This window comes from Dama dama, chromosome 2 (genome assembly GCF_033118175.1).
Source record: "Dama dama isolate Ldn47 chromosome 2, ASM3311817v1, whole genome shotgun sequence".
In the NCBI taxonomy this organism is placed as follows: Eukaryota; Metazoa; Chordata; class Mammalia; order Artiodactyla; family Cervidae; genus Dama; species Dama dama.
The window spans coordinates 8,645,107-8,657,856 of NC_083682.1; the positions used below are offsets into that span (position 1 = coordinate 8,645,107).

Here is a 12,750-nt window from a genome sequence, read left to right on the forward strand (position 1 = left end):
CCCGACCGCAGGACCCCGGCCGGCTGGCCGCAGGCAGCGTGTGGGGGCGGGGACCCCTGGCTGGGCCCGGGGTTGCTTCTAAATTTAGGAATCTGATTACAGAGTGGCCGAGGAAGGGAAGGGAAGGGAGAGGAGGGTGCGAGCGCCGGCTCGGCTCAGCCTGGGCACAGCGGGGTGTGCCCGGGCGGAGGTGCGTCTGGGAGTCCGGGGTTCGGGTGGGAGGGGCCGCGGGCGGGAGGGGGCCTCGGCCTGTGTGCGCCGCAGCACGTGCCTGGGGCGGCGGGGACGGGCACCGGCGCGGCTCGCAGGCTCCGAGCCGCCGCCGCCGGTGTGTGTGCTGGCTCTTTGTGTGCCTGGCAGGGTGGCTGGGTCTGGCTTTGAAAGTCTCTGCCCACCCCCTCCCCCCTCTCCGTCTGTGCCGCGCTACCCGCTTCCCGGTCTGTCACTCTGCCCGTGCTCGTCCTGGGGGAGGGGGCTGCTGCTCCCAGCTGGGGTGACAGTGAACTCGGGGCGGGGGTGGGGGGGTCAGGGAGGACAGACCCCCAGCTTCCCTCCAATCTGCAGTCCAGGTCTTCCCCTGCACTTCCCACGCCCCATCCCGCAACCCCATGGGCCACTGTTTTGGGGTGCGCATTGCAGCCGTTAAAGGGAATTGAGGTGACCCCTGGGGACCCACAGATGCACACCAGAAGCCAGGCTCCTTGGCCCGGTAGCTCCTGGAGGAATTCAATCCTAGCCTGTCCGGCCTCCCATCCGCTCTGGCCCCCAAGGGCGCATGAAGTGTGTGTGTGTGGGGGGGGGTCCCCCCTGCGGAAGGGGGGGTGGGGAGTTCCTTGGCAGGAAGGGAAATGGAAGGAAAAGCTGGGCTCCACCCGGGCGGGCGGGCGGGCAGGCGGCCTCAGGGCCCCCGGGGCAGGCGGCGGTAACCCGAGCCCGCTGCAGTGTGGGGCTGGTGTGCGCGTGGGTGGGGCTGACCCCTGGCTACTCCTGGGGGTGGGGTGGGGGGGCAGAGGGTCTCCCCCAGGGGGGCAAGTCTGCGAGCCCCGGGGGCCGGCAGAGGGAAGCGCGCGCCACCCGGGTCCTGACCCCACCCCCCGGAGGTCTAGCCCCGGCCCCCAGGCCCCGCCCCCCGGGCCCTGCCTCCCACCCCAGGGCCAGATGTTCAGCTGGCGGAGGCATCGGCTGGGGGAGGGGTGCTGAGGCCGCAGCCGGCACTACTTCCCTGCCAGCAGCTTCATTGTGTGCGCGAGGAGCGAGCGGCGGCGGAGAGCGGGCGGGCGGGCGAGCGAGCGAGCAGCCCGAGCGCGCCGGGAGAGCGAGCGAGCGAGCGAGCGAGCGCGCCGGCGAGGGTGCGAGGCGGCGCCCGCGGCTGCGCTCCCCCGCCTCCCGGCAACTCTGCCCCAGCGCCGCGCGCCGTGCGCGCCGTCCCGCCGCCGCCGCCGCCGCCGCCGCCGGCTGCCGTCGCAGGCGGGGGTCTGGTCCGGACAGGGGTCCCCGCCCGGGGAGTGGGGCATCCTGGTGCAGCCGAGAGACGCGGAGCTCGCGGGGAGGGGCGGGGGCGGGCGGCAGTTGCGCCGCAGCGCCCGCTCGCTGAACTGCGTGGGCAGGCGGGCAATTGGGGCTCCAGGGCGCCCCGAGGGCAGGTTGCCCCGACTTCTCCGGGGAGCCCCCAATTCCGTGGGGGCGTACAGAGCGAGCGCGCCGCGGCCGCACCGGACCTTGCGGCTCTTCCCCCGCGTACCCCACTTCTACACAAACTTTTCTGACGCCCCTCACCTCTGGGGGTCGCGGAGAGTGCCGGGCTGCCCGCTGGGCTTCTGCCCCGCCGGACCCTAGCCACGCTTGACCTCCTGCCTCTCCTAGTCTCAGTGGCGACCCCTCCAGGCCGGGCCGGGCACGGCACTCCGGGCGAGCGCGGCAACCACCGCGGCTCTGCGAAGGCTCCCGCGCCCCCCGGGGCAGCTGGGCGGGGGTGATGCCCTCGGTGATGGAGAAACCGAGCGCGGGCTCCGGGATCCTGTCCCGCAGCCGGGCCAAGACGGCGCCCAACGGCGGACAGCCGCACTCGGAGGATGACAGCAGCGAGGAGGAACACTCGCACGGTGAGCCCGGCAGCCTGGGGTTAAAGGCGGACCGGCCGGGTGGGGGGGGGGGCGCGGCGCGGGGGAGAGTTGCCGACCCCAGGGGTACTATTAGGCATGGTTCCTGCCCTCCCTGAATCGGAGCCTCTGCTTTGCTGCCCCCAAGCCGGCACGGGGAATCTGGAGGCTGGGCCCCTAGCTGCCGGGGAGGCGGTCCTGCCTGCCCCCTCCCTGCCCTCCGTCCCCGAGGTACTCAGGCGTCCCTCCCTTTCACAGCCTGGGTTCCTCATACCTTACCACCTTGCAGGGGACTGAGGTCTGGCCGGGGCAGGAGCTGGAAAGACACCTCCACACCAAGCCGTGAGGCTCATGTGGTGGGGAGGAGCCTTGGATTCCCTGCAGGGCTGTGGTCCAGGTCTAGGGGCAGCCCTCCAACCCCCCCTCCCCCCCACCAAGTCAGAACAAAGGGCTCTGCTGGGCCTGGGCTTTAAAACTGGCCCCTATCCCCCCCCCCCCCCCCCCCCCCCGGGGCTATGGCTGGGCAAGTCTCTCCCTTTTCCAGTTGCTTCTGTAACTGAGGGTAACTGAGGAGATGGTCAGGGAAAAGTGAGCCTCCTGAAAGGTGGGGGCCCTGGGTGGTCAGGAAGGAGAACTCCAGGCCAGCCACCTCCCCCGCCACATCCTCCCGCCCTCCCTCCCTGGAGTCCTGACTGCCTCCCCCTGGCTCCACAGACAGCATGATCCGCGTTGGAACCAATTACCAGGCCGTAATTCCGGAGTGCAAGCCTGGTGAGTGGCAGGACAGGCTGTGAAGGGAGGGGACTTGAGGGCCCGTGGCTTGGCCCTGAGCCCCACCTGGGGGAGCCCTTGACTGGCGCCCACTGGTGGGGCAGGCAGGGGTGGGTGGCCGGCCCTGTGGCATGGTTAGTTTTCCTGCTCGGCCTTCCCGTCTGGTTCTCTGCTCCTCCTTCCCCTCGGGCCTCACCTACAGGCCTCACTCTGCTGCCCTCTGGCCATGGGTCCAGGCCAGGGCCAGCTGGGTGATGGTGTCCTTTGCCTTTCAGAGAGCCCCGCACGCTACAGTAACAAGGAGCTGAAGGGGATGTTGGTGTGGTCCCCCAACCACTGTGTGTCAGATGCCAAGCGTGAGTGGGGTGGGACCCTGGGTTCGTGTCTACCCTTGGGAGCTGGGGGCCTGGTTCTCCTGTCAGCTGCCGGCCGGCTCTTCTCAGAAGTGGGCTAGAGGCCGAGACATGTGGGTTCAACCCCTGCCCTGGGGCTCAGGGTCAGGGGCCTAGTCCCTGGGGGCATACCCCTGTCTGGACAGGCCTGGGTTAGGAGTTGTAACCCCTCCTCCAAGAGCTGGCTCCTCCCGCCCCTGCAGTTGACAAGTACATTGCGATGGCCAAGGAGAAGCACGGTTACAACATCGAGCAGGTGAGCCTCGGCCCCACAGGGATTCGGGGAGGAGACAGCACGGTGCTGGGGGCAGCTGAGCCTGAGTCCTTCTCTCTCCTGGGCCAGGCACTGGGCATGCTCCTGTGGCATAAACACGACGTAGAGAAGTCGCTGGCTGACCTGGCCAACTTCACCCCATTCCCGGATGAGTGGACGGTAGAGGACAAAGTGCTGTTTGAACAGGCCTTTGGCTTCCATGGCAAGTGCTTCCAGCGGATCCAGCAGATGGTAAAGCCCTCCACCCCTGTCGGCGTTCCTTGGCCGCTTCTTTCTGATAAGCCTTCCCGGGGCCTGGAGTCTTAAGTGGGCTCCAGCCTTTGGCGTTGCCCCCTGCCCCCAGCTGCCTGACAAGCTGATTCCCAGCCTGGTGAAGTATTACTACTCTTGGAAGAAGACCCGCAGCCGGACCAGTGTGATGGACAGACAGGCTCGGCGGCTTGGGGGCCGAAAGGACAAGGAAGACAGGTGGGGGCCTGGGGAAGCTGTGGGTGGGGGTAAGTGGCGGTCCTGCAGGCCCTAGCCCCAGCCTCACCCGCTCCTTGGTCCCCGTGTAAGCAGCGATGAGCTTGAAGAGGGACGAGGAGCCGTGAGTGAGGGGGAGCCGGACGCTGGAGACCCCAAGAGAGAGGTGAGGGGGCAGAGCTCTGCTGGCCCGCCCGCTGGCCCACCTTCTCCTTGGGCTCTGCACTGCCCACCTCCTCTCCTTTCCCTGGCAGCCTCTGCCCTCTCGGCCCCTGAATGCCCGCCCGGGCCCAGGAAAGAAGGAGGCCCAGGGCTCCCAGTACCGCCATCATCCGCTGAGAACTCGGAGGCGCCCGCCCAAAGGCATGTACCTGAGCCCCGAGGGCCTCACCGCAGTGTCGGGGAGCCCGGACCTTGCCAACCTCACGCTTCGAGGTCTTGACTCCCAGCTCATCTCCCTCAAGCGCCAGGTAGGGGGCCCAGGGAAAGGAGCTGTGAGAGGGGACAGTCAGCAGCTGGGAGCTCTTGACTGGGGGCAGCTGAGCTGTTAGGGAGGTTGTGTGGTTGCCAAGCCTGCATCTTCCCCATTCTCTGGGCTTCTGGGTAACATGTTCTTTTTTGGTCATTAAAAAAAATAATAACGCTGGTCTTTGAAAAGGGGCGAACCCCAGTGTCTCCCCTACTGGATGGTTGTGAGCGATGAGATGAGGTAGATGGCTGGGTGAGGGTTGCTATTGATGGCCTCCTGGCGTGGAGTTTGATGGCCCTCCCTTGACTTACCTTCCCAGGTGCAAAGCATGAAGCAGACCAATAGCAGCCTCCGCCAAGCCCTGGAGGGCGGCATTGATCCACTCCGCCCCCCTGAGGTGAGGCTGCTCTTCCAAGTTCAGGGGGAGGAGGGACTCTGGCTGTGGGCAGAGCAAGAAAGGGGAGTTTGGTTTGGAGAGCAGGCCCTCTGTTCCCCTATTTTTGAGCCTCAAGGATCCATGCCTTGCTCTGCAGGCCAATACCAAGTTCAACTCCCGCTGGACCACGGATGAGCAGCTCTTGGCCGTACAAGGTGGGTGAGGCTCTGGGGAGAACAGAGGGCCCCAGGAGTGTCTCCTTCCCCCCAGGGAGCTGGGGCAGAGGGGAAGGATCAGGGAAGTAACTAGATCTAAGGCGGTATTCATACTCTGCTGCCCTTTTGACCCTTCCAGCCATCCGTAGGTATGGCAAAGACTTTGGGGCTATTGCAGAGGTGATTGGGAACAAGACTCTGACCCAGGTGAAGACCTTCTTTGTGAGCTACCGGCGCCGCTTCAATCTGGAGGAGGTGCTGCAGGAGTGGGAGGCCGAGCAGGATGGGGCCCCTGGAGCCCCGGTCCCCATGGAGGAGGCTAGGAGAGGGGCTCCCTTGCCAGCTCCAGCCCTAGAGGAAGATGATGAGGTGAGAAGGGGAGAGAGAAATGCTGCAGAGGAGAGAGGAGAGGAACCACCTCCGTCCTTAAAGGCTGGGCTGAGGGCCTGCGCGAGCCTGGTTTCTCACCCTTCTGTCTCCCCTCAGGTCCAGATTACATCCGTCTCCACGTCGGGACCCCGATCGGGGCCCCCTGCGCCGCCCCCTCCTCCACCCCCCGCCTCGCTGTCCCAGCCGCCCCCACTGCTGAGGCCACCCTTGCCCACGGCCCCCACCCTGCTTCGCCAGCCACCCCCACTCCAGCAGGGCCGTTTCCTTCAGCCCCGGCTGGCCCCCAACCAGCCGCCGCCACCTCTCATCCGCCCTGCCCTGGCTGCCTCCCGCCACAGTGCCCGCCCTGGCCCTCAGCCCCCACCCACCCTGATTGGAGCCCCTCTGGAGCCTCCAGCACCCTCGCTCTGAGCCCTGAGGCTCTCTGCCAACCAGAGGCTCCAGAACCCCTCGGCAGGGCGTCCTTGGGGACCTCCGGCTTCACCAAGGACAGAAGGGACTAGAGCTCGCGCCAGGTCTTTTGAGGACCTGGAGCTGCTGCGATGGGCACAGCTGGCCCTGTGGGTTCTGCACGTTGTTTCTGGTGGCCAAGCCCGGCCAGGGTCTGGGGCTTTGTGAGCTGGCCTGAGGGTACTTTCTTTTCCTGGCTGGGACTGGAATGGCTGCCTCCTAGGCTGCCAGGGCTTGGCCTTTGGTCCTGCCCTTCGTGTGTAGGGGGTAGTGACCTTAGTGTGGGGGCTGGGGGCGAGGACAGTTTAAGGTGTTGGCTGTTCTTCCTCTTTCCCTTCTTGTAGCAATAAGTCTGGGTGAGGTGGGGAGGGCGCTGGAGGGGGGAGGTGGGCAGAGAGGTCCCCTGGGGCCAGAGAGGTAGCTCTCCTGTCTTCAGGGGCCGGGTGGGTAGTGCTGAGGAGCTCTGAGGGTGCCCCCCCTGCCCACGAACCTAGAGAAAGGAGGGTTGGGAACATATGCAGACATGGGTTTATTTTTCAATGTTTTTTTAAAAATAAAACCTTCAAGCTCACTGAATCTCCTTTTGGTTTAAGGGTCCCAGGCTGAGTGTCTCTTTTGGGGCCATGGGTCCACCCAGCACTGTCCTTTCCCCAGGCCCCAGCCAGGAATCCGTTCTCCCCAGCAAGGCAGGTGGGTTGGGCCATATCTTGCCCATGGGGCCTGGGTCCCTGCCCAGCTGGGATAAGAAACAGGAGGCGGCAGCTCAGATTCCAAACATTCTCTTTATTACGTGTTTGATCCAGAGGAGAGACTAAGTGCAGGAGGGGGGCTGGGTGGGGAGGGGCCACCTTGCCTGGGAGCCCCCCGGCCACCACCCCCTTTGGGAGCCAAGCCTTGCCCTCCGGGCCCCTGGGAGCACCCGGGCTGTTCCATAGGGCAGGAAGAGGAAGGGGGGAGGGAGAGGGAGCCCTTGGTAGGAGCCGGAGCCCACAGTCAGGGCTTGGGGCGGGAGGGCTGAGGTTGGCAAGGCCCCTTCCTGGGACCCAAGGGCTCGACTTGCCATGGAGCCAGGCCTGGGAGTGGGGTGATGAGTAGGGGTGGAGTCATCATAAATCAAAAAAAAAATAATAATAATAATAAAAAATAAAACCCATCACAAAAAAATGTACAACTCAGGTGAGGGTAGAGGCAGCCTCTGTTTAGGACCCCCTCCCCCAATTTCTCAAGAACAGAAACAGCAGAGAAATAAATTAAGGGATGCAGCGGCTGCCACCAGCCAAGCGCCCATAACCAGCCACTCCCACACTGGCTGCGGAGGTCGGCGAGCTGGGAGGCCCTTGGCCTATCTGCCCCCCAGCCCCGTGGAGGGCAGAGGCCCCGGGCCCGCTGCCCTCCGCAGCCTCGGCCAGGCGGCCCTGGAGGCCCCGGGCAGTGTCTCCTGAGAGGAGGGGCGACAGTGTGAGGAAGAGAAGGCAAGGCCAAGAGATGAGTGGTGAGGGAAGTCACTGCTATGGAACTAGCTGGTGCCCAGATTAATGCCAATGAAGAGGAGCAGCGGGGAGAGGACTGGCGCGAGGGGGCTGTGCTTTCAGACAAAGGCTCTCCCAGAAAGGAGGATGCCATCGTCCCTATTCCAGAGACTAGCAGCCTGGGCGGCCCCCGGGGGCCAGGGAGCCCATCTGCCCTGCGGTTCCCTCCCCTCTCCCAGCCCTGGGGTCAGCCCCGCCTTCTACCCAGGAGGGGGTGAGAAGATGGCACAGACTTTTTGAGGAGGGGAATGAACGTCCCCACAGCAGCTTGTGGAAGGAAATGCCCAGCCTCTGGGGAAGGAGGGGCAGAGGATACAGTGAGGAGGGAGGCCGAGCCCCGCGCCTAGCCTGCCAGCCCCAGGCTGCCGCCAGCACCCCCGCCCCAGCCCCCAGCCGCCCAGGCCTCCAGCCCAGGGGCCTGAGGTCAGGGGAAGGCCACCTCTGGTGGTTTGCTTGGAGGGGAAGGAGGAGAGGAGAGGGGAGAAGCCCAAAGTGGGCCTGGCGGAGGGCCTGACAGGGAACTCCACCACTCTTGCCTGAGAGTGTTCCAGCCCTGAGCCACCCTCCCGGGAAACCCCACAGATCCAGTCTCGACTGTCCCAATGGGGCAGGGAGGAAAGGTGGCCGCTGGGAAATTTTTTTTTTTCTTTTTTCTTTTTGGTAATAAAAAATTTCTTGGTTTAGGCGAAATACTCTGTGCAACCGCAGTACCGAGGGGGAGCCCTGCCCCCCCACCCCTCCCCCCCTTCCTTTGCCTCCTGTGGGAGAGATGGGGAAGGGGGGCTATCTGGGCAGGGGTAACCGTGGGGAGGCGGAGAGAACCATCTCCCATCCCCACAAACATGGAAGAAAAAACTGAGAGGGGTGGGGAGGGAAGTGCCAGCAGGGGAGACACACCGATCCATCTCTGCAGTCTGGCCCGGGCGGGCGGAGCGCCGGCCCCAGCAGCTAAGTCCAGCTGGCCGCCTCCACGCCCCCCACTCCTGGCAGCCTATTAAAGCTTAAGCTCGTTGGCTATTTTGGAGGCAATGTTTTTGAAGGCCATGGAGGTGCCCGATATCCGCTTAAAGCGAACCCCGTTGAGAGACAGCCGCGGCAGTTTGCACACCTCCATCTCCCACTGCACGAAGTTCTCGTGGCCGGGCGTGCCATGCATGCAGAGCAGCATGTACTTCTCGTGCAGCTCGCTCTGGCAGCTGTTGGCGTCCAGCACCTTGCGGATCTCCCGCATCATCTCGTTGGGCTCCATGGAGCTCGTGGTCTTCATGCTCCACGTGAAGCGCAGCGAGCGGGGCTTGGCCTCCCGGAACTCGTCCTTCTCCTTGTCGTTGCTGCCGCTGCCCACCACGTGAGGTCTGCGGAGAGGGCAGAGGCGGGCGTCAGGCGGGCGCCGCGGTGTCCCACCCACGGGAGCGCCCCCCGGCAGATGGACCCTGAGACCAGAGAGGACAGCGGGAGGGTGCCCCAGAGGCAGCGGTGCTGGAAGAGGGAGCGTTAGAGCTGGCCCGGGGAGCAGAGCGGGGCGAGGAGGGTGGGCAGTCCTGCACCCCCGTCTCTCAGGGCAGAGCGGGGAGGAGAAGCCAGCCCCTGGCCAGGGGTGATGATGTGACAGCTCCATGCTTTCCTTCGAAGAGGAGAGGGCCGGGGAAGAACAGGGAGCACCGCACGGTAGCCCCGAGCAGTTCACAGACTGGACAGAGAGAAGCGGCTGCTTCACGAGAGCTGAGCTTGTCCGTGGGTGGGAGTCTGTAGCCCCAACCACCCGGCCTGGGGCTCCTGCTTCCAGAATCTACTGAATCTCAGGAGAAGGGCCCACACCTGCTGCGGTGGGGGTGAGGGGTGCTCTGAGGAGAGGGAGGCCCCACGAGGGTGGGGACAGGGCAGAAGCACGGGAGGAGAGCCGTGTGGCAGAAGGAAGAGAGGAGCAGGAGGCTCGTGACGAGCCCGGTGGCCCGCGCAGGGCCGGCGCCGGCTCCAGCCCTCTCACCTGAGCGTCTCCACTCGGTCTTTGCTTTCAGGTTCATTCAGGTTCCTCAAAAAACAGAGCGAGGGAGAGTTTAGTGCTGGGACCTCTGTGAGGGTGGGTCCAGGGAGGTGCCACCGGTGGGTGGGCGGGACCCAAGCCCAGAAGGCCACTTGCCCATCACTGGCAGGCCGTGAGGCTCGGTGGCCCGCAGCCCCTCACGCTGGCCGCGTTGACTGTCCCTCTCCAACAGGGAGACTGTCCCTCTCCAACAGGGAGCCCAGCACGGTGGGGGGGCTGCCCCACCCCACACGGAGATCCGTGCCAGCGAGGAGGGTGTGGACGTACGTGAGCTCATGGAGCACACAGCCCACAGCCAGGGCTCTGGGGCGGGGGGGGTCCTGCTCTCGGGCCCCAGGGCTGAGTCTCAGAACTGTGGTCCTCTTAGAGGGAAGGGGCGAGGGGATAAATAGAGGCCTCTCTCCGGAGGCTCAAAGGGCTAAGACCTGCTGGGAGTGTGCCTGGGGCTCAGTGCCTGGGGCTGGATGATGGGGGGAGAAGGGCCCTGAGGCCTGCTGGAGACAGGCTTGCCTCCCTCTTTCTTTTATAACTCCCTTGCCTGCCAGGTCATCTGCTGATACAGAAGGGAGACGGAGGGCAGGGCAGGGCAGGGCAGACACCTTGGGAGGGTGGGTGGGGAAGAGGTCTGGCCCCGCTGAGCGGCTTCTCCAGCTCCTGGCTGGAAGATGGGTGCCTGGAGCCGGGGAACTGGGGGTGCAGAGGAGAGCGAGGACGGGGGAGAGAAAGAGCAGCAGCAGCACATGTAAAAGGAACACAAAGAGACGACAGACACACGAACGCAAACCAGCGCGCTGCGAGCAGGCGCCTGCGCTGAGCAGGGGAAGGAGCCTGGCTGCTCTCTCGGGCCCCACCTGGCTCCTGCCCGTGGGTGGAGGCACCCTGCAGAGCAGGCCCCCACCGGGGCCCCATGAGTCAACAGCCAGCCATGCACCGAAGAGCTGGGGAGTGGTGGGCGGAAGGGGAAAGCCTGGAGACCCTGTCTCAGCCGTCTGTCAGCCGGGCACCGGCTGCCTGTCAGGTGTCCCCGCCCCAGGGCAGGGCCTGGGTGGCCGGCCTTGAGGAACCAGGGCTCCAACCTGCTCCTCAGGTTGGTATGCGGCCCACCCAGGCCTCCAGACAGGACAAAGGCAGGGCTGGGGGCGACAGAGCCAGGAGTGGGCCCAGGAAGGCAGCCGCCTGAGTGCGGGAGGATTTCCCTCTGCTGCCAGGGCACAGGGGTAGGACGTCCCAGCTCCTGGCTCTCGGGAAGCCACAGGCCGTAACTGGAGAACACAGCCCAGAGAGGATGCGGCTCGAGTCGCCCAGAAAAGGCTGGAGGCCCGAGGCCTGCTGGGGTGGGGGAGGGGTGGGCTTGTTCCACGGAGCTGCCAGAAGGGGGTGCTGTGCCCCACTCGAGAGGCAAAGGCTCCTCGGGCCTGAGGCGTCAGGCAGCAGCCTGGACACCCCAGTGTCCCTGCAGGGCCCCTGAAGTCCTGCCATCCCAGAGGACCTGCGGTTCAGGGCACCAGGGAAGAGGAGGCCCAGGAGACCCAGAGTGAGACACCATCCCAGACACACTTCTGACCCGGGTGGAGCTTCTTCAGAGCGCATGCACAGACACGGGAAACGGCCGGAAGAGGAGCCCACCACGTTTGTGACCAAAACCCAGGGCAGGGGACCGGGGGGGAGGAGACAATCTTAAAGGGAGAATTCCCTGAAAAGGTCCCCCTTGCTGGGGGACGGGCCCGTTGTTTTCAGAGCCATCTGCCCTCAGTGGGCACACGTGGCCTCGTGGGCCACCCTGTCAGAGGCCGTCGCCTTCCCTTTAAGATGGCAGAGAGAGTGCCACACGGACACGGTTAGCAGATGGAGGAGGGCGCAAGAGCCACAGAGGGGCGTTAGTGATGGAGGCAGGGCACGGGACAGACACACACACAGCGGGCTCAACGCCTACCTTCTGGCAAACCTGAAAGACAGATTTCTAAAAAAACAAACAAAAAAAGACAAAATAAAAAAAGAAATAAAAAAAAAAACCAACAAGACGGTATGTGGATAAGCAGGTGGGGAGTGGGCTTTACAGGTTCAAGGGTCATCCCCACTTTCGGAAGAGCCGCTCAGCGAGACTAGAGTCCCAGACACCCCCATCTGCTCACGCCCCACCCTGCAGCCCCACAGCTGTATCCCGAGGTGGAAAGGGGCCCAGCCTGGCTACGCTAGCTGAGTGGGGCAGAGGACAGGAGGAAGGGCAGGCAAACGCACTCTCTCCAGCCTCCTGCTTGCTGGGTCCTGAGCTACGCTAAGATGGCTGAGGAAGCAGGGGGATGGAGACAGGGAGCACCCCACGAGGCGGGACTGCTGGATGCACCTCAAGGAGGAACGCTGTTTCTATGGGTCATCAGGGGCCAGGAGTGAGAAACCTCATGAAGAGGATCTCCACCCTGGCTCCCACACCGGAAAGCGTCAGAGTGCAGCAGGCCGCACGCGAGCCACCCTAGGCCTCCAGCAGTTACTGAATTCGTGGCCTCCATCCTGGCACACCGCCCCGCCTCCCCCCGCCTCCAGCCCAGCAGACAAATATGACTGCGACAGACAAAACCAACTGGGTGGGGAGCAAGGAGGTCAAACGGGGCGAGACAAGAGACCAGGAGAAACTCTCCTTGCCGGCCCAGCCTGGCTCAGGCCTCATGACTTTGCAGCTGCGTCACCAAATATAAGTTTCCATGGGAACCCAGGAGAGAAGAGGGGGGCTTTTATTTTAGCATCTGAGTTCACACTCTCCCAGAGAGGAGGCGGCATCGGCCATCTGCTTGGGCCAGAGAACAAGGGGTGTGTATGAGAAGCTAGGGAGGCCTGAGAGGGATGGACAGGTCTGAGCGCCTCAGGTGCCAACAAGACTCGCTTTCTCAGGCTTCCTGAGGCTGCTTCTAACGCCCTAGGGACCTAACCCCAGCTCTAGCCCCAGGTGTTCTCATCCCCTCCCCCGGCAGGTGCAGGGCCTGGCCTCAGTCCCTCTGCTGCCCTAGGCCCCCTACTCACCTGCGTACAAACTTGGAGGTGAATTTGCTGAAGATGCTCCCCGAGGCCCCCCGCCGGCCCTGGCTGTTGCCGGAGGGAGAGGCTGGGGTGACACCGTAGGGCAAATTCTGCTGGTCCCGCACCTGCCGGAGCTGTCCAGCGTGGAAGGTGCTTCGACTGGACACACCCCGGGGGAAATTAGTTCGGTCTGGGGCTCCACCACTGCTGCTGATGTTGTGGGCGGAGGGGGAGGCGACAGGGACACGCTGGGGGGCTGTGCTG

The 12,750-nt window shown here is 64.6% G+C and overlaps 2 protein-coding genes across 10 annotated transcripts in view; one reads left to right on the forward strand and one right to left on the reverse strand.

Annotated features, from left to right (window-relative positions):
* The first annotated feature begins 1,532 nt into the window (after window positions 1-1,532).
* On the forward strand, window positions 1,533-6,472 carry RCOR2 (REST corepressor 2). 4 transcript variants are annotated; one of them, XM_061156658.1, is made up of 12 exons: window positions 1,533-2,102; window positions 2,814-2,870; window positions 3,146-3,226; window positions 3,466-3,518; window positions 3,606-3,767; window positions 3,880-4,004; window positions 4,095-4,167; window positions 4,256-4,471; window positions 4,790-4,867; window positions 5,004-5,061; window positions 5,201-5,430; window positions 5,548-6,472. In XM_061156658.1, the coding sequence occupies exons 1-12, from the start codon at window positions 1,976-1,978 to the stop codon at window positions 5,860-5,862; spliced, it is 1,575 nt and encodes a 524-aa protein (XP_061012641.1). In that variant the 5' UTR covers window positions 1,533-1,975; the 3' UTR covers window positions 5,863-6,472. The 4 variants fall into 4 exon arrangements, with proteins under 4 accessions (XP_061012641.1, XP_061012651.1, XP_061012661.1 ...); XM_061156668.1 differs by having other exon boundaries at window positions 4,098-4,167; XM_061156678.1 differs by lacking the exon at window positions 5,201-5,430.
* Window positions 6,473-6,664: 192 nt separating this feature from the next.
* Window positions 6,665-12,750, reverse strand: part of MARK2 (microtubule affinity regulating kinase 2) — a 54,396-nt gene continuing 48,310 nt past the window's right edge. For 4 of the 6 annotated variants that reach the window (XM_061164979.1, XM_061164942.1, XM_061164969.1 and 1 more), the window contains 4 exons: window positions 12,490-12,747; window positions 11,408-11,434; window positions 9,418-9,462; window positions 6,665-8,785 (listed from right to left, as the gene is read on the reverse strand). In XM_061164979.1, the coding sequence (XP_061020962.1) occupies window positions 8,425-8,785; window positions 9,418-9,462; window positions 11,408-11,434; window positions 12,490-12,747 (691 nt within the window). In that variant the 3' untranslated portion in view covers window positions 6,665-8,424. The remainder of the gene's footprint in view (window positions 8,786-9,417; window positions 9,463-11,407; window positions 11,435-12,489; window positions 12,748-12,750) is intronic. The other 2 variants (XM_061164988.1, XM_061164952.1) reach the window with 1 other exon arrangement.

Excerpts from the sequence above, each read along its gene's own strand:
- RCOR2 (XM_061156658.1), top strand. The coding sequence starts at position 1,976 with ATGCCCTCGGTGATGGAGAAACCGAGCGCGGGCTCCGGGATCCTGTCC. Across the intron at positions 3,519-3,605 it reads ACGGTTACAACATCGAGCAG|GCACTGGGCATGCTCCTGTG; the intron begins GTGAGCCTCGGC and ends CTCCTGGGCCAG. Across the intron at positions 5,062-5,200 it reads GCAGCTCTTGGCCGTACAAG|CCATCCGTAGGTATGGCAAA; the intron begins GTGGGTGAGGCT and ends TGACCCTTCCAG.